General features: G+C 37.3%; 1 protein-coding gene across 9 annotated transcripts in view; it reads right to left on the minus strand.

Annotated features, from left to right (window-relative positions):
* Positions 1-891: 891 nt before the first annotated feature.
* The window catches only part of CSRNP3 (cysteine and serine rich nuclear protein 3), a 97794-nt gene continuing 72050 nt past the window's right edge, over positions 892-26635 (minus strand). For all 9 annotated transcript variants that reach the window (XM_085066583.1, XM_085066587.1, XM_085066588.1 and 6 more), the window contains 4 exons: positions 26175-26345; positions 14087-14346; positions 12267-12563; positions 892-10765 (listed from right to left, as the gene is read on the minus strand). In XM_085066583.1, the coding sequence (XP_084922709.1) occupies positions 9722-10765; positions 12267-12563; positions 14087-14346; positions 26175-26345 (1772 nt within the window). In that variant the 3' untranslated portion in view covers positions 892-9721. The remainder of the gene's footprint in view (positions 10766-12266; positions 12564-14086; positions 14347-26174; positions 26346-26635) is intronic.

Below are 26635 nucleotides of genomic sequence, written 5' to 3' on the forward strand. Positions count from 1 at the left end.
CTCTGGGTAGTACTGCCTGTGAACAAGAGGTCCTTACTGGTTATTTGTGGCTCTACCTGGTTATGACACCATTCAATGCAGAGGGAATTTGCCAGCCCACCATACCTGAGGATTTTGTTTTATCATCACACTTGGAAGTAATTGCTGGTTTACTGTAGGGTGAGTAGGATAATGTGAGTACTATTAATAGATCAACTTACAAGTGAAACTTAAGAGTTAAATCTTCCCACTTCTGAATGGGCATCCTGGGATCTTGAATTAGAACCAGTGGTGAAAGTTGTTTTACAACATTTTTTGTGTCAGTATGGCTTAGCAAGTCCTGGAGCAGCCCTTTTAGCCAACAGTTCATGGCAATGCCAAGAGTCTGGTAACACATGTGGGATTCTCAACAAACTAAAACCAAGTGATACCATAATTCCTGTGAGAACTTTTTTATAATCTAGAGAACACTATCTGATTTTACCAGTTTTGGTAGATACAAATAATTTAGCTATATGTAATTTATCATATAAGCAAACTTAAGGACAACTTTTTATAAATGTACAGCTCAATTTGAATAAATACCAGAATAAAAATACACCAGAGATTGTGCTGTGATTGTTAATTATTTTCTTAATGAAGCAATGCTGATCATCAGTTTTCAAAATAAGCAGTTGTCCTGAAATTTAGCATTCTTTTAGTATTCTTTTGAATGTCGCCATTGAAATTATTTGAGGTATGAAATTACTGCAAATTGTCCACCAGGGAGAGCTGTTGCAAAATTTTACTCCAACAGCTGTTGAAAACAATTGTTTCATTGCCTTATTATGAAAATTATAGGCACAGATGAATCATGTACAATATTTCACTGGCCAAAGAAAATTGTAGGCAGAAGTATCATTAAAGGGCAAATAGATATACCTAAGAAGGCATTTCTGTTTATTTCTTTAATTGGCATACAAATATTTAAAAACAAAACCACACACACACAAATTCCACACAAACTGCTTCTCCTTATGCTATCAGGAATGGCAGAAATGCGTGAAATTTCACAGAGTGTCTTTGGAGGCTCTGCAGGTCTCGGGGAGGAGGTGCAGTACTAATTCTGGCTCTCTTAGCTGAGAGGCTCTCTAGTGACTGCATGGCAGAAATAAGACGCACAATGCACTGGCAGCCAGGATGTAATGTAGAAACCTGGTTTACTTCATTGCAAACAAATGGACAATATATATTGTACAATATATAATAAAAATACAGCTGATACAAGTACCACTAATTAACAGAAAAACTAATGTTAAGACTTAAAAATGCTCATTTTTGTAATATATACACTGCAGTAATAAGCCACAATAAATACATCAAATTTCATATCATTCTGAATAAATACCGAAAATATAAATACAGAAGAATACAGTTAATTTGAATAAATTATTACAACATAAGATCTAGGTTAAGTTCTGTTGAATATTATTGTAGCTTATATTACCCTTTGGCATCTTTGATGTTGCAACTTGTTCAAAAAAAGGAAATTAGGAAAATGTGTAGTTCATGAAGCTTAAAATTATTTCCATATACAGATTTTGAGATGAACTTTCCCTTTGCTTCTTCAAACAGTTTAAAAGCAGCAGTCCAATTAAATTTCTTGCTTAACTGTTGAGACCTCCATAATTTTAGTATGCAAGATCATCTGTAATGGAAAATGTTACGTATGTAACATAATTACTTTTCTCAGAAATTAGTAAAAGTTAGAAGTAATGTACAAATTTTAAACTAATGGCTGCAATTACACCACAATTTTACTAGTCCCATTTCAATGGATTACCTGTCTGAAAGACAATCAACTTAAGTGCTTTTGAGTTTATGCCATGGTGTATTATTTACCAATTGCCAACACAAATTTCAAAAGCAATTTCATATTATTTTGGGAATATATATATATATATGTATGTATGTATGTATACAGAGAGAGATGAACCTCCTAAAAGACAGGGCTGGACTAGACAGTGTGAATGTTAATGTAGTCTGTTAAAACAAAACACTTTAAACATATAAAAGGTGATGTGTTTCTGTTTGTGTTTTCTTCACAAAATTCTATTAGTTGTAGATTGAAACAAATCAAAATAACCAGTTGCCATGTTTTATGTTAACAGGTATTAACCAGTACATTTGTATTAATAATTTTATTTGTAAAAGCTTATTACACCAGAATGCCATTTAACTTAAAAGATCAACTTTACTAAGACAATATTACAGGCTGAGGATCTTAGGAACAGTTTTGTAATCTACAGATTTTGACTATTTTTGCACTGTTAAATGTCTAGCGCTTATTTTACATCAAACACTTTTTAAACATATTTCACAAACTACACTTCAGACGTATTTCCATAGAAGTGCCTACAATCAGTCAATTAAAAGAAGTGCCCTGTTAGTAAGTCTTGTTTACATGGGCATTTGAGACCGGAAGTTGTGGTAATTTGTGTGAAATGGTTTGAAAAAACCCAGCATGCTTGCTTCTGGTTTTTCAGAGAACCAGCTGCCAGTGCATATGATGATCTTTTCAAGAAGCTGAAAACTGGTGCCAAATCTGTATCTAAGACTCACAAATGGTTCTTTACAGTGATTCCTCCATTACCCCAGCAAGGTTAACCTCCATCCACAATCCAACCCAAAATTTCATTAAGAACATATTTTAAAAGTTTAAAATGGAAAAATCTAAAATAATTACCTGCCATAATGTATTAAGTCTCATTTGAAAAGCCCAAGATAAAATGCTGGTAAAAGGACGTTTTGTCTTTGCTTTTAGCATCTCTTGTTAGCTGAGAAACTGCTATATGAGAATATGTGCCTGGGAGCAGAGTTAACTAAAATGATACTGAACTTGTCTTTGAAATTGCCCTCAGCAAAGAGTGACATGGTAGCAATACTTCCAGGGTGTTGCTCTTTAGTTTTTTACCCCATGCATTTGGATAAGTCTTTTATTTAATGGCCACCTGTGTAACTCTGGTCTGGAAAAAATGTCATTTCCTGTTTCCACTGAGTTCATGTTTGGTTACAATACATTAAATATCAGAAACAATATTATGATCTAACATGGGCAAGCTTGTAGTGAATGTCCATGTACTTTTCCATCCTTGCTTTGAAGATATCTTAATTTCCCTTTTTCCTTCTGTTTTTTGGTTTTTCTTAATATGCTTTATATTTTCCCTTTAGAAGAAAAATAATCCTCATCCATCTGCCTCTTGCCTTCATCTTTCTTTTCCTCTGTCTTTTCTAACTGTCCTTTCTATCCTCCCTGCACTCACTCAAGTGCTTGAAGATAAAGAATTTTCTTGATCCTGTTACTAGAACAATGATGTGCAATTTTATCTTCCACCATTATCTCTATCAAGAAAAGCTAATTCCATCTTCATGGTTTGTTGGAAAAATGAAGTTAAGAGAAAAATGTACATGAGAGGCAGACTTCTTTTACCTTGGTTCTACTGGACATTAATTAATGAAACAGAAGTGTCATTGCTAAGGTCCAAATTAAAATAATTGCATAAATAGCAGACAAAATCTGCCTTTTGACTTTTGTTTTTTTGTTTCACCCCCAGCCTTGGATGAAGGACTATGATCTCAGCTGCAAATGTGCAACACAGAGCACCATGAATACGGTTCTCCAGTCAGTGGGACCTTCTGAGTGGTGGGTGTCTGCCTAACCTTGAAGACAGGAGTATAGCAATACATATTTTAACTCTTCAAATCACACGATGGCCTGGTTTGGAAGGGACCTTAAAGATAATCTAGTTCCAAGCCCCGCTGCTACCTACTGGATCACATTGTTCAAACCCCATTCAACCTGGCTTTTCAAGATCTCATTCACAGCACAAAGGACACTTAAGAGTTGCCTTTGTGCTCGATTTTAATGAAAAGTCTTACTGTGAAACAGACCTCACCAAACACCAATAGGAAGGAAGGGAGGAATTAAAAAGAGAACACTAAGGCTGCAAAAACAGGTATTTCATAAATTGGGATGTTCATATAAAAAGTAAAATTCTTGGTATCAGCCATTATGGTAGCAGAAAAGTCCTCAAGGATGTTATGACTTTCCTCCTCAAGTAGAAACAATACTCTGGTACATATATTATTAACAAAATTAAAAGCTGCCTTGGATTTAGGAGAGGGAGAGACAGTGAAGAGGAAGAACTTGTGAAGAACTCAAGCATGTGTTCACTCAGACATCTTTAAAACTATATTGCACTTTATCACTTCACAGTATTCGTGCTTTGGATTTGACACTTCTTGGAGAAAATGGACAGTAATTTGCACATGGAAAATGATTACAGAGAATAGCAAAATTAGGAATATTTAAAAAACCTCAAAACACTGAAAAGGCAAATGCTGAGATTTCTCATACCAAGGAACACGTAAGTGAACTAGACTCTGTTTTGAAAATAACAGCTTTCTACCATTTTAAAAAAATAGTAATCAGATTTAATATTTTAGAAATAAATTATATAGAATATATTCTCTGAGTTAATTCTAGATTTTCAAAGTATTTTACATCAAGTGTCCTGCAACCATAATAAAGCAGATGACAGAATTACTCTTTAGTCTCAGCAGGAAAGCATAACACCCCCAAATCCTTATCATCCTCTTCTGTTCCTGACTGTTTCAGGAAATAATTGGTGCAATGAACATCAGTTTGTACAACTCACAAGCTGTAGCAGTGGAGATCCTTATTTAGCAAATGCCTTTTAAAGGATATGGGTCTCTCTTGCTTCATGTTTGACTAAGGACACCACCTCTGCTACAGGAGCAGCCTACAAACGACTTTCAACTGAGAGAATTCAGCTGGCAAAAGAAGACAACATGAAGAGGAGTAAGACTGCCTGTTGCTGCCAAGTATGGTGTTGCAGGCGAACTACAATCTCGCTGCTCAAATGTTAAGCACTAGACAGGTAAATGTTGTCTATTCAACACAGCTTTTATTTTAATTTTCACTGTGAAATTTACTGTTTAACTTTGCTCACTAATCCAGTCCAAGGAAAGGAGAGTTCGTTTTAGCTGCGTTTCACATTAGTAAAAAACTTCTGGTCACTTCTGAGCTGGACTGGGCTTTATTTGGAAATGGGCATAGTCTGCTGTACAAAAATTTAGTTAGGATGCCAAAACAAGACGAATAAAAAGGTATTTTGCCTGTTCTATAGAATTATGTTTTATCACAGTATCTCCAAGTATATTACAAACCAGAGCACAGAGAACACGACACAACAGGACAAAGGCAAAGCCAACAGAACCAGTTTCCTCTGTCTTAGCCCAGTACTCTCTATCCATCAAACATTTCTATCTGTCAGGAACACCTGAACTAGTAAAAACCCTTACACGTTCTGTTTTGCATACAAATATACGTATACAATCTTTAACAAAGCAGCTGTGTTTGTGAGGTACTCCCTGGGAGGCAGCGAAAGCAACATTATCAGTTTGTTAGCACATTTACTGAAATAAAACCCCCAGATCAGGTTAGAAGCTGGATCTGGACTGGGATCAGTGAGCAATCTAGTGAGTAACAGGACCATCAATACTACATGGGATTCCTGCAGCACTTGGACTACAGGAAGGATCCCACTGTTAACAGAGCAGGGGAGCAGCTGAACCTTAGCTGTATCAAGTGATAGTTACTATGGAGTGGATCCAATGGCTTAAAATAAAAAAATATCAACTACAATTATAATTTACTGGCAGGAATTTGTATAAATAAAAAATAGTAGAGCTTTAAAAATCTAGAATTTTCTGATTCAAGTGGCATACAGCTCAACAAAGAATATTAGAAACTATTAGAAACTTCTAGCTTTTAATTTTAAGGACATTTCAATGGAGATGAGTTATAGCTCTTAAGCAACAATTGCAATTGCTCTAAGTGTGCAAAAAAAGTTCTGATTTCATGTCTAACATCAATTAAAGCTTTATATATATTTAACAATGCACTTTTTCCCAAGAGAGGTGAAGTTCACCTTACAGGCAAAAAGGCATCTGCTTTTAGGGGCTGTTCCAGTGATGGTCTGTGTGAAAATTCTGGTTTATTTCGAGAGAGGAGAACACTTTTGTTATGACTCATTTTTCTGAACCATGCTCTGTAATCACAAATATATACCTGGCTTCTTAGGAGTGTTTATCAGTAGCCAGATATCTTGGAAATAAAGCTGATAGAGATTACCAGTAAAGTAGGTATTTTCACAAATAATACACTCTGTTGACACAGAAGCAAATACTGCTGGTTATCATTTAGTAATGTAATACTTTTACCACACAGAAACAGCCTGCCCAAAATGAAAGGACTGGTTATCAACATGAATATTAACCAGCTAGGAAATGGGACACAGCATGTATTATACCAGCCCAGAAAATAACACTAAAATATTTTTGATCCTGTGATTTAAGGGATTCCATCCCATGATCTTGCTTTTCTTTAAAAGAAGAGTTATGTTTTTTGCTCTAAACAAAACATCAAAGTGATCAAGTGATGGGATACCTGACTGTCACCTGATTCCTACATCCTACTCTAGATTTCAGGTAAATTAATCCACCTGTTTTGGTCAGAGTTTCAACTTTTTTTTTTTCACTCTAGTCAACTTACACATGCTAGAAAAGGCTTTAGCTTTGTTATTTGCTGGCATGGATTTGGCTGGGCAACAGGTTTAGCCTGTATTGAAGAAAAAAGGAGTTGGTGGGTTTTTTCCTCACTCACAGAGATGAGTTTATCTCTGTTAGAAGGCTTGTTGGTATTGTTAGTCATAGCTACCGGGAACTCTCCATGAATCATAAACACACTTGACTTTACAACTTGCTGCAAGAACTTAAGATTTGTTTACTGTGTATCCTGAGATCAACTCTTGATAACAAACATCACATTGCATCAAAAGAAAGGTATTACTAGCTACATTATCACCACTTAGTCAACTACGAATATTTTTTCAACTTAATCTTTATTCTGCACATTTTAATTTTTGACTCCCAGGAATAAGCTACTTCAAACACGGGAAAATACTGTATCACAAATGCTTTATATAGTCCCTGCTCCCTCTACCTCTCTCTTACAAGATACTGCTTATTAGCCCATACTGCAGGCTTTAGAGAATTTGGCTGTGGTCACTCCTGATGCCCCAATGGCATGGAACATACACATCCAAATACTCAGAAGCTTTTACAGATCCTAAAAGGAGAACTGGAATCAGAAATCTGTGCCAGTGGAAATGGTAAATAAACATCACCTCAGTACTTAAAGCTAGCTGAGATGTATTTTATAAAGTTAATCACTTACTGTGCTTGCTGTTATTATTAAAGGTATTTTTTTATGTGAAAACACAGGGGCCAAGAAAATAATTTCTTATTGCTCAGTAAGGGCATGAATAACAAAGTGAAAGATTTCATTAACTCCCCTGAGAGAAATACCCCAGTAAAGTGTGTGTGGTTCTCCAACACACTCTGAGGTGAAAGAGCTGCTACTGATCCTCATCTACCGTCCCAGCTCAAGCAGAAGAGATTTGTGCTTTTGGTGCTGGTGTTGAGGAAGAGTGCCTAATTTAAGCCTGTGTTAAAGCAAAACCCCTATATATACAGTCGTTACATTTGCCCTTAAAATATCTTGAACAGAATAATTTAAGTGCAGAACTTTAAAGACTAGCATGTTTCTCTTTAAAAATCAAGGGTATTTGCTGTATGGCATTGGAGAATACAGGCACTTACCTGGCTACTCAGCCTTAGGAGAAAGAGACTAGAGTGGTCTGTGACTACGAGGAACAGAGGCTGCGGAATTGCTCAGCCAGATAACCAACATGAGTGCGCTTTCCCAGGAGATGGAATACGTTGCAAGTTTGGAATCCAGTCCCTGGAGAACTAGACTTTTCAATGGAGTTTATATAAAACATGTAGGACTTCTTGTGGAAACAAGTAAATAAAAAACCTTTCCAGCTACTACATGGAGTAAAAACATTTTGCTAATTTAGCATAAATATGAGAAATCACTTTGCCCAGATTTCATATAAAAACAATTAAGTTAGCTCTTTTCTTTTAAAGCATATTTTACATTGGCAGTTTTTCTACTGGAGTACTGTACATGATGTTTTAAAGAGCTTCTAACCAGGAGAGTCACTGTTACAGAGCTAAAATTTACACTGTGTTTACATGCACACTGTTAACCATCTAGATTTGACACAGATAAAAACAAAGATGCTGATCCTTATTTTGACAAACAAGACAGGCCTACATTTCAACTACTTGATGTATAATAAATGAAATTTCAGTATTAGAAGAATAAAAATGCTGAAATAATTTTGAAATCAAAATAAGGCAGTGCAGAATTACCAGTGCAGAGAAAAGCTGGTTCCCATGTCTCCTTTTCTAGACAAAAGCAAGGTTGTTTAATAACTTAAAGGTACTTTAATTCCCATTTCATTTAAAAACAAGTGGACCACAAGGTAATGGATATCCATATGACGCACAAGTTCTTATGCTTGCAGACTTTCGCAGATACAAAATTTCTGAAGATAATTTTCCTCACTGAATGTACTGTTTCTTAATAAGACCAAATGATACTAAATTTGAGATACAATCAGAAGTCCACAAAAGCCAGTCTCATACTTTGTAAAAATTTAGGCAATCTAGACACTTGCACTTTTTTTTCCATGCTTTATTTAAACTTTGATCAGTAAGGCTCTGCTTTTATAAATTGCATACTGACATATTCATAAACTGGCTTGGGAAAAATGTACAGGTTTTGTTACAATGAATTTTAAGATCTTACATTGCCTCAGAGTCTGGAGCTATGGCATTTCTCCAAAGAGGTTCACAGTTCCCGCAGTTCATACAGTACTGCAAAATGGCACTAAAGTGCGTAAGTATCTGAACGGTGGTTGGGCTGAAGGTGCTGTGCGAGCTTAAGCTACTACTTTGCCATTATATACAAGATCGTTTTTCTTTGGGGAGGGATAGTAGTTCTGGAATGCCACTGATTTTAGTTTTAAATGGAGGATTGTCTACCTTTCTCTATTCTAGAAGATGTAAATGCCCCCTTTCTGACTCTTCTGTTTGTCAAGAACAGTAAAAGAGAAAATAGTACACTCTAAAAATGTGTTTCAAGATGATTTATCAGAAATGGTATTAAGAAAAAATAAGGAAGAATACAAGGTACTCCAGATGAAAAGTGGACATGCTCTTTGTAACTAGCTATGGATCTTCTGTTCAAATGAACATGCTGTTCATTTTTATCAAAACATGAATCTTAAACTACCATAAATAAAATACATACAGTACAGAACAATTAAAACTTTTTTGTACAGTAGTTACTTTTACATTAAACTTACCATCTTTTCAGATATGTTGAAAATTAGGACTCTAAACATTATTATTTCAAAGTATCATTTTTAACAATCTTGCACAGGCCCGACAGTCAAAAACATGAAGCTTTGATTCAGTTAGCTTGGCAGGTTTCACACACGTTCATAGGCAGGCTACTTTGAAATATGTTGGGTGTGGTTTTTACTTACATGTTTTATTTTTATCAAAAAAGGGTTTGATTATTTTTAAATCTTTACATGAACTGGTTTTGTGCAATACCACTGCCAGTGTAGCTTGAGAAAACAAAATGTGTCTGGAACATTGACTATAGTCCAAGTGTTGTCTACCTCTTAAAAAGTAAGTTTCTAGGAAAATCCAATGGGAGTGAATTTTAACACAGGAAGTCAGTCCTAGAATAATTTTAATATTAAACAGGTACCGTCTCTACCACTGGTGATTTGATGCACTCTTCGTGCAGTCTGCTCTTTTCTGGAAGGTTTAGTGAATTCTCAGCAGGGTGCTCTTGCACACAACTGTCGCCATTCAAAGCTGAAACAAAGCCATCTTGAGAAGGACCTTTCAAGTATGAGTGAAATTCCACTGGCGGGTGACTCGGCCTATGCTCAGTGTATAAACTGTTACAGGGAGCACTGCCATCCCCTTCAGAAGATGAGCAGCAAACAATCACTGAGGGGTTTGCAGAAGGGTAATGAGGGCTGCTAAAAGTTTCCTCTGATTGCCGCGTGTAGTCAACAAACTGTTCTGAAGTCATGTTGTAAGGCACCAGAGAAAGACTACCATTCTTGACAGCATCCCTTTCTGAGTAAGTCTCACCCATCTGGTTAGCAGTGCCAGCAACGTGGTTCTCTATTTGGTAATACAGAGTTGAAGAGTTAGTATAGTATGAGGCATTTTTAGAGTGGTTTTCATGCACAGCAGTTCCATCAGAGTAGCAAAGGACAGAAGGAAGAGGCACCATATCAGCATGGGAGTTCATGCTTTCTACAAAATCATCTGCTTTTTCTTCCTCCTCATCTTCCTCCTCATCTTCTTCTTCCTCTTCATCATCATCTGATTCACTAGGGGCTAAACTTTGTGTACTAGAATCTGTAACTCCACTACAAAAGCTACTCCCATCTTCCTCTTCCTCCTCTTCCCCTGGGCAGTCCATGTCCTCAGCTGACTGAGAATGCATAACTGCAGCCGGGGGTTCGGTTTCAATCTCAAAATTTTCTGCAATTGAATATTCAACTGGATGGGGTCCTGGACTCATGGAACTACTGTGTGCACTTATCTCAGTGTGGCAGCCATTGAGTGCTGGAACTTGCTGCTCTCTATTTTTCTCCAATTCAAGTTTCATTATTGTGTGCAAAAAGTGAGTTCGTACACGGATAGGGTTAAATTCAATTCTACCTGCTGTATTGCTACACCCTTCTTTAGTGCAACCACATGGGAAAGACATACGATCCACCTTTTAAAAAAGAGAATACAGATTAACAACAGGAAGCATAAGCCTGGTGACATGACAGAACCTAGACAGCCCAGAGAAATGCAGTGGTGAAGTGGGATTCACCTTGAGAAATCCTTGTAAGACTAGTCAAAGCTAACAATCACTGAGGGAGTCAGCCCTGGGATTTAGCAGTCCTGAGAGAAAAGTAAGGGGCCTGGATATGCTCCACTATTGCAGAGTAGGGAAAAAGTTACTTTGTTCCGTAAGTGAAAGTATTACACAGTGGAACGAAAAATAAATTTCTTAAAAAAATTTCTTAAAGTTTCTTAATCTGCTACAGCTTTACTTCATTTTATGCTCAAATCCAGGCAAAAGCATTACCAGAAAGCATCTTAAAATTTGGTAAAAAACCACGGAAACTAGATACTTGTTCAAACAAAATGAATGATACATAGAAACCTTTGCAAAGCTACCCATGGGAACACCTGATCACAGAAAAGAGGAACAAAAACTCCAGTACATTTTAAAAGGCAATCCAGTCAATTCTACATGTAAGCTCAACAGACTGGGCATAGAACTTCTAATAATATTCATTTTAAATTTTTGAAAATGTGACTGAATCAATGTGTTGGCAAGTTTGATTGGACAGTCTAAGGTCTGTGACTTTCATCTACACTGTAACACCTGAACATCAAATATGCAGAGGAGGACACAACACAAACCAGTACCTCTTCCCCACATGTGGAGATGAAAACAGGAACAGCAAAGAGAATATATTATTTAAAATAGCAGAGGAAGTTTAGCTTGGATTTTTGAGATGATGAAAAATGCATTCAGCAAGAAAACTCAGCTGCACAACAGCAACTCAGCAGAACTAGCAGAAACATCTTTTAGGGAACATTTTGGGACACGTACAGCTGACACTATGTAAATGTACAATATGAAATACCTCCTCGGTCTGAAAAGGAGACACTTACCTGCTATATTAGCAGATACCTTTTTATTGCCTACATGCAAGTTTATCATGCACGGATTTTAAGTATCATGCATGTTATATAAAGGACAGCAGTGCAGAATGTAATTCATTGTTTCTCATGGAGTTTGGACTATAATTCACAATTGGACTGTCTGTTAATTTTCTATAAAATAAAAGGTAATATCCCTTCTGAAATCTGCAGGCTACTCATTCTTCTGTTGTCTGCATCTGCCTATTTAGATAAAGGCCAAAAAGAAGTATCAGGAGCAGAATACGTGCGTAGAACAAAAAACCCACCCTAAACCATGTATGTGCCTAAAATCATAAAATGAATAAAGATACTTTAAGAGATTGTTTGTATTGATTGCTCACTATATACTCATAAAACAGGGCCTTAAAAAACTGGTTGAAGATCCACAAGTGTTATTGCCTAATACTTAATTTCCAATAGTTATAACTTGAACAGAAAGTACACACGTGCACATGGACACACTGCCTTCTGCCTCCCCCAGATAATTAAATAACGACAATAATGCAGACATTTACCTGACATTTTATGCCTGCAAGACTGCAGGTGCAAGTTTCTGGGTCACAGAACACACGGCAGTCACAGCCACAATCCTCCCTGGACAGGCGGATGGCTCGCAGCTCGTGCTTTTCTTCCACGTCAATCTTCTTCACTCCAGAAGCTCGCAGCAATGCCCTCCGCTTTTTTGTAGGCAGGGGTTGGAGAAAGAAGTACTCATCTACTTCAGTGTTGTCTAGATCAATATCATCATCAGAAATGTCATCCAGAGTCAGTGTATTGGCTTCTTCAGATTCCACTGTTCCATTCTTTGTCATCTGTTGCGTAGAACAATTAACAAAGTCCTTAAATTATGCTCACACATCTGTCATGTTATAGATGTCAATGTGTGGAATGCATTATCAAGGTGCAAAGCTGTATGTAAAAACAATGCATGACTGCCAGGAAGTTCCAGAAAATGATCACAGATAGGGTGACCAGACATTTCTTTCACATTTAGCATATGAATTAAATACAGATTTTTAATACCAAATTTGTAATGAAGGTAAGAAATTATCTGTTCTTTATTTACCTAAATTTACTGTTTGCTATTAGCGGCTAAATCTCATGCCATTCCAAAATTCTAGTCTTTTCTGTATTGTTTCACAAGATTATTTTTGAGGCCTTAATCGATTCCTGTCTCTGAGCTCTTTGAAATTCTTAAATATCCCTTTTGAGACAGCAATTATGCTACTGACACGGGTTCAGATTATGATGCATCACAAGTTTGTAAAAGGGAGTATTTTATGTACTATTCACTACCCCATTCTACTTTAGCCTGACAAGTTGTTTGATATTTGTACAGCTGAGGTCAAAAAGCAGTATTTCCACTTAATCATCTGGGCAGACACCTATATTTGCTTCCTGAGTTAACAATTTTAAGCCTGGAAGTCACGTAATTTTGCTTCTTTCTACCTACATTGCTTCATTCTGACCTAAGTGATTCTATGATTGCCTGTTTCTTTCCACTATCTTTCACACTGCTGATGTATTTAGCTCTTCGGAACTTCTTTCTAGCTCTCTTTGGTCCTGAAAAGAACCCACTTAGCTTTGTGTTTTCATAGATTTTAGCACTTGACTAATCAGTCCAGAGTATTCTTAGGTAGCTAACAAATGAACCCATTTGGAAAAAAAGGAAGGAAGTTTTAAACCTCTTGTGGAGAATCTTGAGAAAAGTTTGAAGGGGATTTGTGTTCTTTTCCTAGGAACATGAATTAATTTATCTGACACATTTCTTTAACAGACATTCTTTGGTGAAATATAATCTTTTATGATTGTGAAATACACAATCATAAAAATTGGTATACTGCAAACAAAAACGTTAGTGTCACTGTTTCTTACTTTTTGCCAAATTCACTCGAGTTGGCCAAGAAAAGAAGCTCTTTCACCTTCTGTACTTATAATGTTACCATTCCCTTGTCTAATAGGACACGTGCACTGGCTCAGAAGACTCATTCTCTTTTGGCACTTCCAGACTTCTGCTGGACCCCTTGTTCAAGGCTAACTCCCCCACTCTCTGCTTTTATTTTCCTCTCTGTAGAAAACAGGGAGTAAACAGCAACCTCCCTGTAAAACACCTGGAGGTACACAGCAGTGACAGCTACAAGAGCACTTGGTATTATCAAACAAAAACACATCTTCAGTAAAATTTAAAAACCCCAGGAAATCACCCATTTCAACTGAAAATGGAGCTCATAGAAAAGAGATGGTTTTGTTTAACACACACACACCTTGGACCCATATAGCTCTGACAGTGCCCATCTATATTAAGGAGGGGATCAAAGCCTTAGACAATTTTTACCTTTAACTTCAGAGAATTGAGTTTTTCCTCCCTTAGATGCTCTCTCAACATCTCTCGGTGAAGCCTCTCCTGTTCCATGGCAAATTCTCCCAGTGTGTATTGGCGCACACTGTTGTGGCGAGTTGACATTCCCAGTGTGCTTCCTCCTTGGCTGGGAACACTGGTGAAGCCTTGCCTTCTTGTGAAGTAATAAACAGTAACACAGTTGAAATGGACATTTTTTGTTCTCTTCCGCTTCTCTCTCTTCAGGATTGAAGACGCTGGAAGAGAGGCAGATTTCAGTGTGAATCACAACTTGCAGTCAGGCAGCAGACATGTTAAGGCAAAGGGAACTACACAAGTGACAAAACCTGACTACACAGACACTGCATTCCAAGGTGTGCAGTCCAAATGAGAAGGTAATGCCGTAAATATTTACCATGTATGCAAACCCAGAAGTCACTAAAAACTGTTACCACCATGAACACCATTGTCTACTTTAGAACAGAAATACTTGGCCAGGAAAGCTTTTCTTTCCCATCACATCATAAAATGTTTTCTCCTTTTATGAAGGAAGCAACCAAATCCTAGCAAAAGGAACCTCTTTCATTCACATTGTCAACACACAGACGATGATCCACTGACTTGCACTTCTTCCAACCCTGCCAACACAACAAGATTGCACAAGGCAGCAGAGATCCACATCTCTACAGCCCTTGGTTACACTGACAGGAAAGATTAGTATCTCATATAATCTAATTTGGGATAAATTAATGTTGGAAAAACTGTAAAAGCAGTATGTTTAGGGTTTCATACTGTCTTAGAAATTCATACCATCATCACCACTGACTGATACAGGAATAATGTTGATTAGCAGTCAGAACCACTTTGTTTTTCTTTACCTTCATCCTTCTTTCTGCTGCCAAGCACTGAATACATGTATGTGTGCATAGAGTCTAATGTGTACACTTTTGATAAAAAATTAAAGCTAATATTTTCTCATTTTTTTCTGATTCCACTCATACCTGTTTTTTTCTAAAACCTGCTCAGGTTTTTTAATACACATATGCAGTAATATATGAAACTTGTTTAAAAACAAATGCCAAATTTTAACAAATATTCTTGTTTTGGTTCTACAGACATTTAGCTTCTCCTTCCCAGGAAACTGATCTATTGTTTCTCACTGATAATAGCTCTGAGTCTTTAGTGGAAATAAAAAAAGACATATAAACATTAGAGAAAGGTAAGAGACACTCCTTGATTTTTAAGATGAGCAGTCCAATTTATTTAATTTGTTCCAAAATAGCAACAGGTTGTTGAGAATGCAGCTAGTAAGTCATTGCTTTGCAGTTTACAGACAACAACTGCCGGAGTGTGCAGGTACAAATGAGAGACCTCAGTGCCAGAATGCAGGCAGTAAAATGATTTAATGGCCACTCTTGAATGGCTTGGAACCATTCTAAAAAAGCAGTAAGAGCAACATGATGCACACTGATAATCCAGAATTCCACCATTTCCAGAGATGGGATGCACTTGGCCTTCAGGTCTGGTTTCATAACAAGTCTGGTTTATTGTCACAATTAAAACATAGGTCAGCCTCTAAACTATCATTACGTTGTGAAACATTTATCACCACAAATGTAAATCCACAAACTTCTACGTGAAGTAATACTGTCAAAAACCCAGCATCATCTACCAAACTGTGTGTAAGCCAAGTGTATTGGAAAATAAAGCCCTGTATCCAAATTACAGACAGTGTATCCTACTGACAATACCACAGAACTCTTTGTGGCTCACTGAAACACTGAAATAGGATTACTTTTCCTAAATACTAATGAGCAGCTAAAAGTATGGTTTGCTATATAAATAACATGCATTTCAGACAGACCTGGTGCAGGTAGGTTGGATTATAAATATAAAACAGATAAATAAGATCAGGTCCTGTTACTTACATGCTCCCAGTAAAGTGTGTTACAAAACCGGTGTAGGATGTACACAGGGGAATCAAAAGACAAAATCTGTTACATTAGGCGTGTTTATCTTACACTCAAGTTGAAGCAAACCTTGTATCAACAGAGCTTGTCAAAAATGTTTACAAGAAGGCTTTAGTGAGGGATGAGAATTATTTCATTAGCAGAGACTAGTTGATAGGGATATGTCAGCTGTGCATGATACTAAACATAGTTTTAATGTGTTCTCTTTCATATACACAGCAGTTTCAAAACAAAACTTTAAACCTTTAATAAAACCGATTTTTTAGTATTTGGAAAACGGGGCAATTTTCATACTGAGACATCCTCTTTCAATGTAACACAAAAGCAAACACTCCAAAGCAGAGCCTGCACTGCCGATATGCTCTAATACGTAAGAAAGTGCACATTTAAAAAACCCTTTTTCTGATGAAGGAGGTATCTAAACCATTCTGGGGTGTATCCAATCTCTAATATAACAATCGATGTTATTTGGATCTCAACTGGATGATGCCTCTATTTCAGGATAAATACTGGCAGCTACTGACAGGCAGGCACCATTTTCACCAAATAAATGAACCAGACACAAATGAAATGAGAAATAAAACTGTTGTAAAATACTCAAGGAAAGAAAAGGAAGGTTGCTCTTGAATATATATACATATATATGTTCCATGAAGAAACAGAAGGTAATTGCACCTGTAAATCTCACAAGCTAGAGAATCACATAAAGCTTTGAATCTTCATCTGCTAAGCTAAGTATCTGTGACACAAGGTCTGTGTTGACAGTAACTGGGTTTGGATCTTAGCTGTGAAGCTCCTGACAGGACTGCTTTACTGGCAGGAATGACAAATACTGCAATAAAAGCACTTCTGTTTTTTCAACTGTCAATCTCTTTATGGTAGAGATACTCCTTTCATACTAATGGCTAAACATAAATAAATGACCCTTAAGTTTTATTCACACTACACACTAATATTAATAGCTAAATTAAGCTAGGCAGAAGAGTCTGCAATCTAGCTACTCCCAGCTGAAAATAAAAGAATGTCATCTATGATAAAAACTAAATATCATGAATGAGCTTTTAATCTATGCGGATTTTTGCCCATGTGTGTGCCATGAAAATTTACTACATTAATTTCATGCACTGCCATACATTTATGCCTGAATATTTGGTCAGCAATCTCTCAGTAAGACTACAGATATCTTAAAGAACCTATTGATGCATGTCTTCAACTTTTTTATAGTGTTTATCAGTAATTGAATTGTCAATGCCATAGCATTAAAATTGTTTATTTGTAGAGTTTTTTTGATATATCACTGATTAAAACTGTGTTAAAATACAATTAAGCTGAACTTCATGAAAATATTAACATATTGTAACTGTACCATCACCATCACTAAATTCAGCAGTAGACTAAAGACGTGTATTGAAGGCAATGTGAGAGCTGACATGCATTTGTTGCAAATGCCATTAAAGGTTCTGATGTTATTTATTAATGTTACAGTTCTGAGTCAGACAAATGATATGACAATCTGTATAATTACACATTCATGTAAACATTCAGAGCCCTCAGCAGACATGGAATTACTTTTTCTGGAAAGCATCCTATCTTTTTGATAGAGCTTTTTAAAGAGCAAAGACCCTGTGAAGAACTCCACAGTCATCTCCTGTACACTACTGTCACAAAGGAGTTAAAATATATTCATATTTATGTGAATGTTGTTTACAAGAACAGATTTGGCAGGAACTGCAAAAGTTTACAGGATTGTATCTGATTACTCAAAAGCACAGATTAGAAGGTCAGTGAGGAGACGTGAGAATTGTGACCACCTCAGTTACCAAGGACACAGAAAGCAGCACAGTCAGCACTCCAAAGGCACTGTGTTCTTGCTCTATTACACTTCCTAAAAGAGAGCAGCCTTGATGTGAGCTCAGAAATATTAGATATTGAATAGAAATGTTGAACATCTTCCAACATTAGGGAAAAAGTGCCCTGTAACTGATTCAAACCATTTGCTTTGGACATTCTTCCATACCTGCCCCTGGAGCTCTGATAAAGATCCACTTTTATATTACCTCCTAAACTAAAATTATCCAAAGTTTCATTTCTAGGTTGAAAAAGGCATCACTGTAGTTACATGAAGAAACCAGATGGTTGCCATCACCTTATTCCTACCAACAGTCTTGTAACAATAAGATTTTTGCACTTCTGTACTGCAAACGAGAAATGGCACTGCTATATATTATTGGGAGACTGAAGAATTATGACTCTTCCACAGCTTATTCAAAGCTATGAATCAGCAGCCCTCTAACTTCTGAAATCATGTGCATCTTTTTCCTCTCCCTACCTCATACCAGGATATTTTCCAAGGAATGAAGAGATAGAAGAGATTCCTACTGACCTCAGCACATGGGGCGGAACTGTTTACCTGCTTGCCTGTCCCACCCACAGCCCCCAGCCAGGCTGGAAAGCCCCCAGCCCTGAGAGGTGTAGGGGGAAGACACTGGTGGGCACCACCTGCAGCCAACACCTCCAGCCACTGCCTCCTCCCACCACTGGGATACAACTCTGCAGCTGTTTCTGGTGCCCTGCCCTTCTTCACCTCAAGCTGTAGTTTCTTCACATATCTCTGAAAATAAATGTTATTCATCTATTAATGAATCTGTGAAAAATCCGAAGAAACAAACCCCCAACTCTTTCCACATTTGAAAAATTCAGGTTTTATCATACTTAGTCATCATTTATTTCTTGTATTGTGGTAAAGATGTTATCACTGGCCCATCCAACTTTGGAAATTTTCCAAAGGCAAAAATCAATATTTCCACTAGCAGTCCAATGTACGCTTAAAAGCATCACTGAGGTTTCATTTGTATATGAATAAATTATAACTGATGAAATAGTAAGCAACAGCAATAATACACTGGCAGACTGACACAAAGCTTCTCTGACCTGCTCTCTCATACATATAAGGCACTACGCAGCAGCACTGTTCATCTGCCTTTCAACATTCTCAATTTCCAAGCTGGGAAGTGGAGCTACAGCAATGTGAAACCTGTGGAAGACACAGCACTTCCTTCCTCGTGTTTAGTGGCTGAAACAGAATCCAAATCTCCACCTAAGAAGAGCATCTGCTGAAGCTGTATTCATCCATCAAATGCAAAACCTGCTTCCTAATTTTCTACAGTCCTGATAGGAATGACATTTTAAGCCCATCATGTTTTTCTAACATGTTTTACCCAGAAAACTGGTAGTTCTTTGATTACGAAACTTAAATGATCTCAGTTCTGGCTGAACTCCAAGACATAAGCACTTTCTTCTGCTGTCTCAGCTATTCTCCTGATGTCAAAGACACATTAAAATAAATGCTAACCATATGGCTCCCCAGCAGATTACTCACACTCCTGCATCAATGAGGGCAAAGCAATTCATTGTCACCAGCACAGAAATATCTTAGGCACGTGAAAATTTCAAAAGGTTGGAAAAAACATGTGTGAAGCAGCCTTTTGGATTAAAGCTCTATCTTAGACCAGAGGAAATGCTGCATTTCTTACACTCTACTACCCGTTTGTCTGCTTTTTACATACTCAGTGTCAAATAAACCACTATGGCAAGAAGGATTAGCACCATTCTCCACCTGCTCTGTGACTTTTCCATGTAGTGTTTCATCAAGGCTAACACCACAGAACAGCAAAGCCTAATCCATCCTGGTAATCCAGGTCAGGAAACTGCTTATAAAAACCATCTTGCTTCCCAATACTCAGAAAACAAAAACTAGGAAAATATTGTATCTAGAAATTTATTCTACCTCTTTCTCCTACTTCTCGTTCTTTCCCATTATCCTCCAAAAGATATTTTTCTAAAAATCTCCATACACTCAATTTACAAGTTTCCAAACCTGAATGATAAAACACTTTTCCTAGATGCTGGAAATCCATATTAAGAGGAAATGCTATGACATAAAATATGCCCTCCAAAAGAAACGTGGGCTTGAGAACAAGGGAGGTATTTTCTAGAATAAATTTGAAGCTGGAAGTGTTGAAGGGAACTGCATACTCAGAAAAGTGTGAGTTAGTGGAAATTTGAGAGGAGACGGACAATGCTGTGGAACAGCAACACCTACCTAGAGAACTTCATTGCTCTATCCTTCTAGTACCTTCTTCCTTTAGGGTAAAGCCAAAACTAAGTTCACCTCGCAGTAGGAGCTGGATGGGAATGCTGGATGGGATGCTAGATATATTTAAGTCACATTTGAAAAGGTTTTTGAAATTTACTAGCTCACCGACAAGCCTGACATGAATAGAGAGGTTTTCAATTTGTATTTTAAGCATTTTACCTCGCTGTCAAGAGTTTTGTCTAAAATCCCCCAGAAATGTTTAACTGTTGGGATGCAAGGTAAAAGCTTGAAGGTTACCAGTGAAAGCTTTAAGTTTACTTCCTCAGCACCCTCTACCTCCAGAACGCTTTCCTGTGACATTCATCACGCTAGTCCAGTTTCTCCATTGTGCAAATATAATCAGCCTGTGGGGGGGAGTGGAGATGGCTAAGTGCTCTCTGCCTCACCATTTCCTCTAAATGCCAGCTGTTGTTTCATAGATGATTATCCCTGACCTTGTCCCCAGCTCTGGAGGGAGGAAAAGTCCTACCAGGGATCCTTGCAGTAACACCCATGCATAACAATTGCATTCGCTGAGCTCTCCTATGACACCACAAGCAATCCTTTGTCCCATCCTCTGTGTGACTTCTGTGAATGGCCATTTCATACAAATACAGCTACCCATTCAGCTGCCTGTGACTTTGCATTTGCAAACATATTTTGCGTATCTATCATGAACATCTTCCAACAAAAAAAAAATTGTTTGGTGTTTTCTATGCCAACAAAAACATAATGTAAGACAAAACCTGTCTCTCTGGTTGTACTGTGTACAAAATGCACTAATTTATAACAGAGAACTTATTTAAAAATCCAGAAACAGAACTAGTTGCATAAATAATTCTAAAAACTAGTGGGAACCTGCCTTATAACCCCTCTTTTCAATTTTTAACAATTCTCCCTACAGTAGTCCTTATTCCAGATGACAATACACTGTCATGGTATACCCTGTCCTGTAGTTCTGTGTGAGTTGGAGCAAAGACATTGCACTACATTTCATTGAATTTATTTGCATTTCTTTTTACTGCTCAGATGAGCTGATTTATTTTAAAATCAAATACAAGAACCTCTCAACCTGTTAGCATTTCATAACATGAGTCAACAAAGAGCAGTAAGAATGTATTCCTCATTAACAAGGAAATTCCAAGCTTGGTTGCTGGCAACACAAATAACTGCAAAATGCCATGAAAAAAAGGAATGCATATATTTAGCTTCACCTTAGTGTTTCCCCATAGTAAACCAGCACCACCACCACTTTTAACTCAGAGCTCTATCATTAACCAGCAATTAAACACACAGCGTAAGTTCAAAGCTCAGGTAGTGTCTTGTGCTATTGACCTTACACCAAATAAAACTTCATCCTTCTATCAAAGTACTTCAGTAGAAGCTACACCTTCCTGAGGTTTTCATACCTTCTTTCAAGTTATGCACGGCCACATAGACAAGGCAATCTCACTATGTCAGCAACTCTAGAAAATTCAAATAGTGCTTTACAGGGCATATTGAAGAAACTGCAACAGGGATGCATTTGTGTTTTCAAAGTCCTCACTATCTTTAACAACAAAATCAAAAGACAGCAAGAGCACTTAGAGACCAAAGGGTTTACTCAGAGCCCTCAGTGACCTGCCACATTCCTAATGAAGCTAAGGCATCCAACGCTCCAAAGACAGGACACTAATTAGAGGAATGACAGGACCTATGATTATGGCCTCGGGATAACCTTGCTCATGACAGTGATAATGTTAATGGCAATAGAGAGATAACTGATGAAGGACATCAACCTGTGTGATGGCACCACCTCCAGCTGGCGATGATCACCTTATCAAACAAGCTGCTGCTGGCGATTTCAAGTGACTGCAAGCAAGGAAGACAACTCAAGAAGTTTCAGCTACGCAACACTGAAGCTGAAATGGCAGAGGAAAGCAGCAGCTCCTTGTATTTCTTAAGAGATGCATCTGTGATTAATGTGGTGTGGGGAGTAATTACCAGCACCAAAGTGCGAAAGACAGGACTTAACAAGGTCTCCACAGATCTTTCAACTGCATGCAATTCTCTAACTTAAATTTGGGTATTTTTCTATATCAGAAAAAAAAAAAGACCAAGAATTTAGGGGCAGGTACCTCACCAAAGGAGGGAGAATCACAAAATTATTGAATTATTAATTTGTAAAAGACCTCCAAGATCATCAAATACAATTTCTGACCAAATACCACCATGCCCTTTAAACTGTATCATAAAGTGCCATCTCTACTTGTTTTCTGAATACTTCCAGGGATGGTGACTCCCCTACTTCTCTGGGGAGCCTGTTCCAATGCTTAGCTACACTTTCAGTGAAGCAATTTTTTCTAATATCCAACCTAAACCTCTCCTGGCACACTTTGAGGTCACTTCCCCTTGTCTGTGAGAAAAGACTGACCCCCACCTTGCCCCAACTTTTCATGGCATTGTAGAGAGCAATAACATCTTTCCTGAGCCTCCTTTTCTCCACACTGAACATCCCAACTGCCTCAACAGCTCCTCCTAGGATTTATGTTCCAGACCCTTCACCAGCTTCATTACCCTTCGCTGGAAGGGCACGTACTCCCCCACACCTGAGCTGGAATGTGGAACCCAATGTTCCTCAGTGCACACAATATGGGAATGGCTGGGGTGCTGTACTGACATCCTGAACAGCAATTCCAGGTTTTCAGCTTGCTGTGGAGTCGATGAAACACAGCAGCAGGCTGCCAGAACTGAACAGGGCAACTGAAAGGAGCTGAAATGGCACTATGAGTGCTCTGACCCTGCATTCCATGTATCCCTAAGTCCTAATACTGTATATGCACACTTGGACCCCTATTTGAAGATGAACATCCCTCTTTCTGATAAGAAGACAGGGCTGGGAAAAGGGACAGGTATGTGGACTAGCTAGTAATGTGCTTTGGCATCCATGAAGGTAAATCTGCAGTGACTAATGCTTTGCTCAATCAAACTGAAATTACTTCAATAGACTGATAAAGGTAAGTAAAAAACACAACAGGGAGTGTATCTGCCAGTGGTAATGAAGGCACTCCATCACCATTAGCTAAGAGATTTAAATATGTGCACATCTGTAAAAATACATCTAATCAAGAAAATGGTAATTGTTTTTTTTTTGCTTTTTTGGTTGGTTTTTTTTCTTGTTTGGTATTTTGTGGTTTTTGTTTTGTTTTGTGTTTTTGTATTGTTTTGTTTTTTGGGGTTTTGTTTGTTTGGTTTGGTTTTTGGGTTTATTTTTTTTTTTTATGAACGTGGTGGAAGTTGTCTATTTTTTATGGACTGTAATTTTTATTTACTGACTCAGAAAAACTGCCTGCATCTTAGGCTGGCAATTTACTAATTTTTTTGTTGTTGCTGTGTTTATTTGTTTAAATGAATATATTGTTAAAGAAACTCTGCACTTCTCGCTGTGTAACAGTCGCAAGCAATAGCACTTAGGGCCATCTTATCCATGCATTCTGTGCCATCACACTACAGGGTCAATTGCTGAGAACAGAGCTATCTTCTAGTTCTGCCCTACCTGAATGACCCACAGCAGCTGGATGCCTCATTTAGCTGGCAGGTTAAAATGACCTTAAGACTAATGGAGCAGGATCACTGACAGACTCCTGTTTATCTGACCCAATACATATTATTTCAAGGGTTGTGTAAATACAGGGATGCATCAGCTGTTCTAGATGGATTTAGATGCAAAGTGCCTGCTTGCTAAAGTGCTGAAGGGGTTGTAGTTACAAGCAATTTAAAATTATGTCTTTGTCAGGTCAATTAGAAAGGAATAATAAGACTTAAAGAACCAAGTTAGGATTTTTTTTTTTTTTTAATTCTCCATTTAGGAATTAATATATAGATCTTGATGTTGACTACAGGTCATACAAACCTCTTCCCTTTTTCCCATCAGTAAAAGAGAGTTTATACTGAACTTCGTATTTGCCTATATGAACACAGACCGGAAAAAAGATAGTACACAGGATCTGACAGTGTCTCTCTAAATAGAAAAGAAAATGGTATAACATGTCAGGAAATAGCTAAGGAAGATAACCTCCATCAAGGAGGTACTCAGGCACGTAACGGAGGCAAGGAATCTTTTCTGCACCAGCTCTTATCAGTCTGCTCACTGAAAAAGTCTCATGGAACTCATCATTAGAAATATAGATTCAAATATTAAACTTAAAAAAGCTCTTGTCTTTTAATATGGAAGATGAATGAGTTTTAAGCATGAACAAAGTATCTTCCAACGTACACTGTTAACAGCTTGGTTAGTATACATTAAATGTACATGTAATTTTCAGGTGAGTATCACTTAGTACCTCTTATGTAATATGGGGGTTCTGTATTTGATTCCTTGTAATTTAGGCTGGTGCATCTATATTGAAGACTGTATTTTAAAAAACACAGTATCAATGCACATGCAAACTATTTGCTCTATTTCTGTACCACCAAATGGTACATACAGATGTATTTTTTTAAAATGTAATATGTACAATTTCTGTATGTATGTGAGTGTAGCACAGATAAACATTTATTACTCTGGCCACAAATATCTCAGTCAGACAAATCATTAATCATAACACTATTATACTTTCTCTTACAGAAAGGAAAGTTCCTTTAAATTATTGTATCAGCTACTATTAAAGCTTATTGTTACATATATGTACTACAACTTCCAAGTTTGTTGCTTGAATCATTCCCTTTCATTGTATCATCTGTATATTCACAATAAAATTGTGGTCTTCTGTGTGGGTGGGAATGATTTTTTGATGTAAAAAACCTGTTTTCAGTCTATGATGAATAATCAACTAACTTCTTCAACAGATGCAAATGTTAAAATATCAGCATGCAGGTAATATTGTCAGGAAGATATTTCTAGATACTACCAAAAAGGTTTACTGGGTCATTTCAGTGAAACAGGTACCCTACCAGCACTGCATCTTAAATATCAAACAGCACCTTGAGAGTGTTCCATGTGACCCCATTTGAAAAGTTGTGCCTGTTCCTCCTGTGCACAGGAACATTCCATACTAGAGCAAAGAGGATTCAGACCTTTGCATCCAAATGCCCACCCAGACTGAACAGCAGCATTTGGTAGACCAGTCAGGTACAAGAACATTCTATGTTTCACATGCTACAAACATGATTTCTAGGCACAATCCAAACCACTCAGTTACATGGACTTTCTGTACAGGCAGTGATGAGGAGCCTCTAGTCCTTGGCTCACAGTTTTAGGAAATAACTCCATGGGGGAGATCTCAATACAAAAGAGTTGAAGGAAGCAAACCCCTGCTTTTTAGAACGTGCAGTTCACTATTAATAAACGATAGAACCACCTAAAACAAATATCATAAACTGCAAACATAAACTGTAAATTTATTGTTCCCAGAAATATATGCTATAAATGTAGCTTTGTTAAATTAAGATCAAATTCTTATTTGTACACAAAACCATTGCAAAGTATAGAGATATCCTCTGCTACCTGAAAAACAGAAACACTTGAAGTTATGTATACCATACATAACATACATCAATTCCAAATAAAGGAAATCTTATATTGTCTTTAGAGAAGAAGTCTCACCAATACTGCATTACAGAGAGCTGACAGCTGCAATACATTTAGCTAAGGAAAATAAACAAACTGAGCTAAAGCACTTTCCCTACAGTACCTGTTTGAAATATTTTGAACACAACTCCCAACATTAACTGCAAACAGCTATGTAATTCAAATAACGAATAGGTAGGAGCTTCCAAGAGATTTCAAACTTTTACAATAACAAACAGTTAAACAGAGAAGAAGTCGAAAGGATGTAAGTTTATTTTACTAGGTCATTTTGAGCAAGGCATAAACTGGACATTATGGAGAGTCCATGTTATGATCTTTTCAATTAAAAGTCATCATGCTTATCTAACCACAAAATTTATTTTATTTTGAGAAACAGGAATCATTCTTTAGGTACACAGAGCTAATACTTACGGGTAAAATGATTAGAAGTGGATGGATTGACACTATCGCCACTGTCAGCACTTTCACTGCTAGAAATGTCATCATCTGATTCCCGCACAGAGGAACAAGGTGAGGAGCCATCAACTTCTTCAAACTTCCTCTTTAAAATTCCACTCATTGCTGCAATGCTGTCACATGTACCTGTAACAGGAACAGAGGCAACGAGGCACTGAACCACTGAACACTGCAATGAGGCTGCAGAATATGCAATCGTAACATCCAAAGTAACTTTTAGTTCAAAATAGCAGTAAGTTGCCACTTCTAGTCTTGAATAATCATTTAATATGAAATTATGTATGACTAATTAGGAGAGAGTGAAGCTCCAAAAAAGAAAAAAAAAATCTTAAATCTTACTCATCGTATGGCGATGGTTGTTTCACTAGAATAATCTGTAACATTGCTTTCAGGGAGTATTCTTACCACAATGTCAA

This window comes from Lichenostomus cassidix, chromosome 7, assembly GCF_008360975.1.
Source record: "Lichenostomus cassidix isolate B80296 chromosome 7, HeHo_3.0, whole genome shotgun sequence".
NCBI lineage: Eukaryota > Metazoa > Chordata > Aves > Passeriformes > Meliphagidae > Lichenostomus > Lichenostomus cassidix.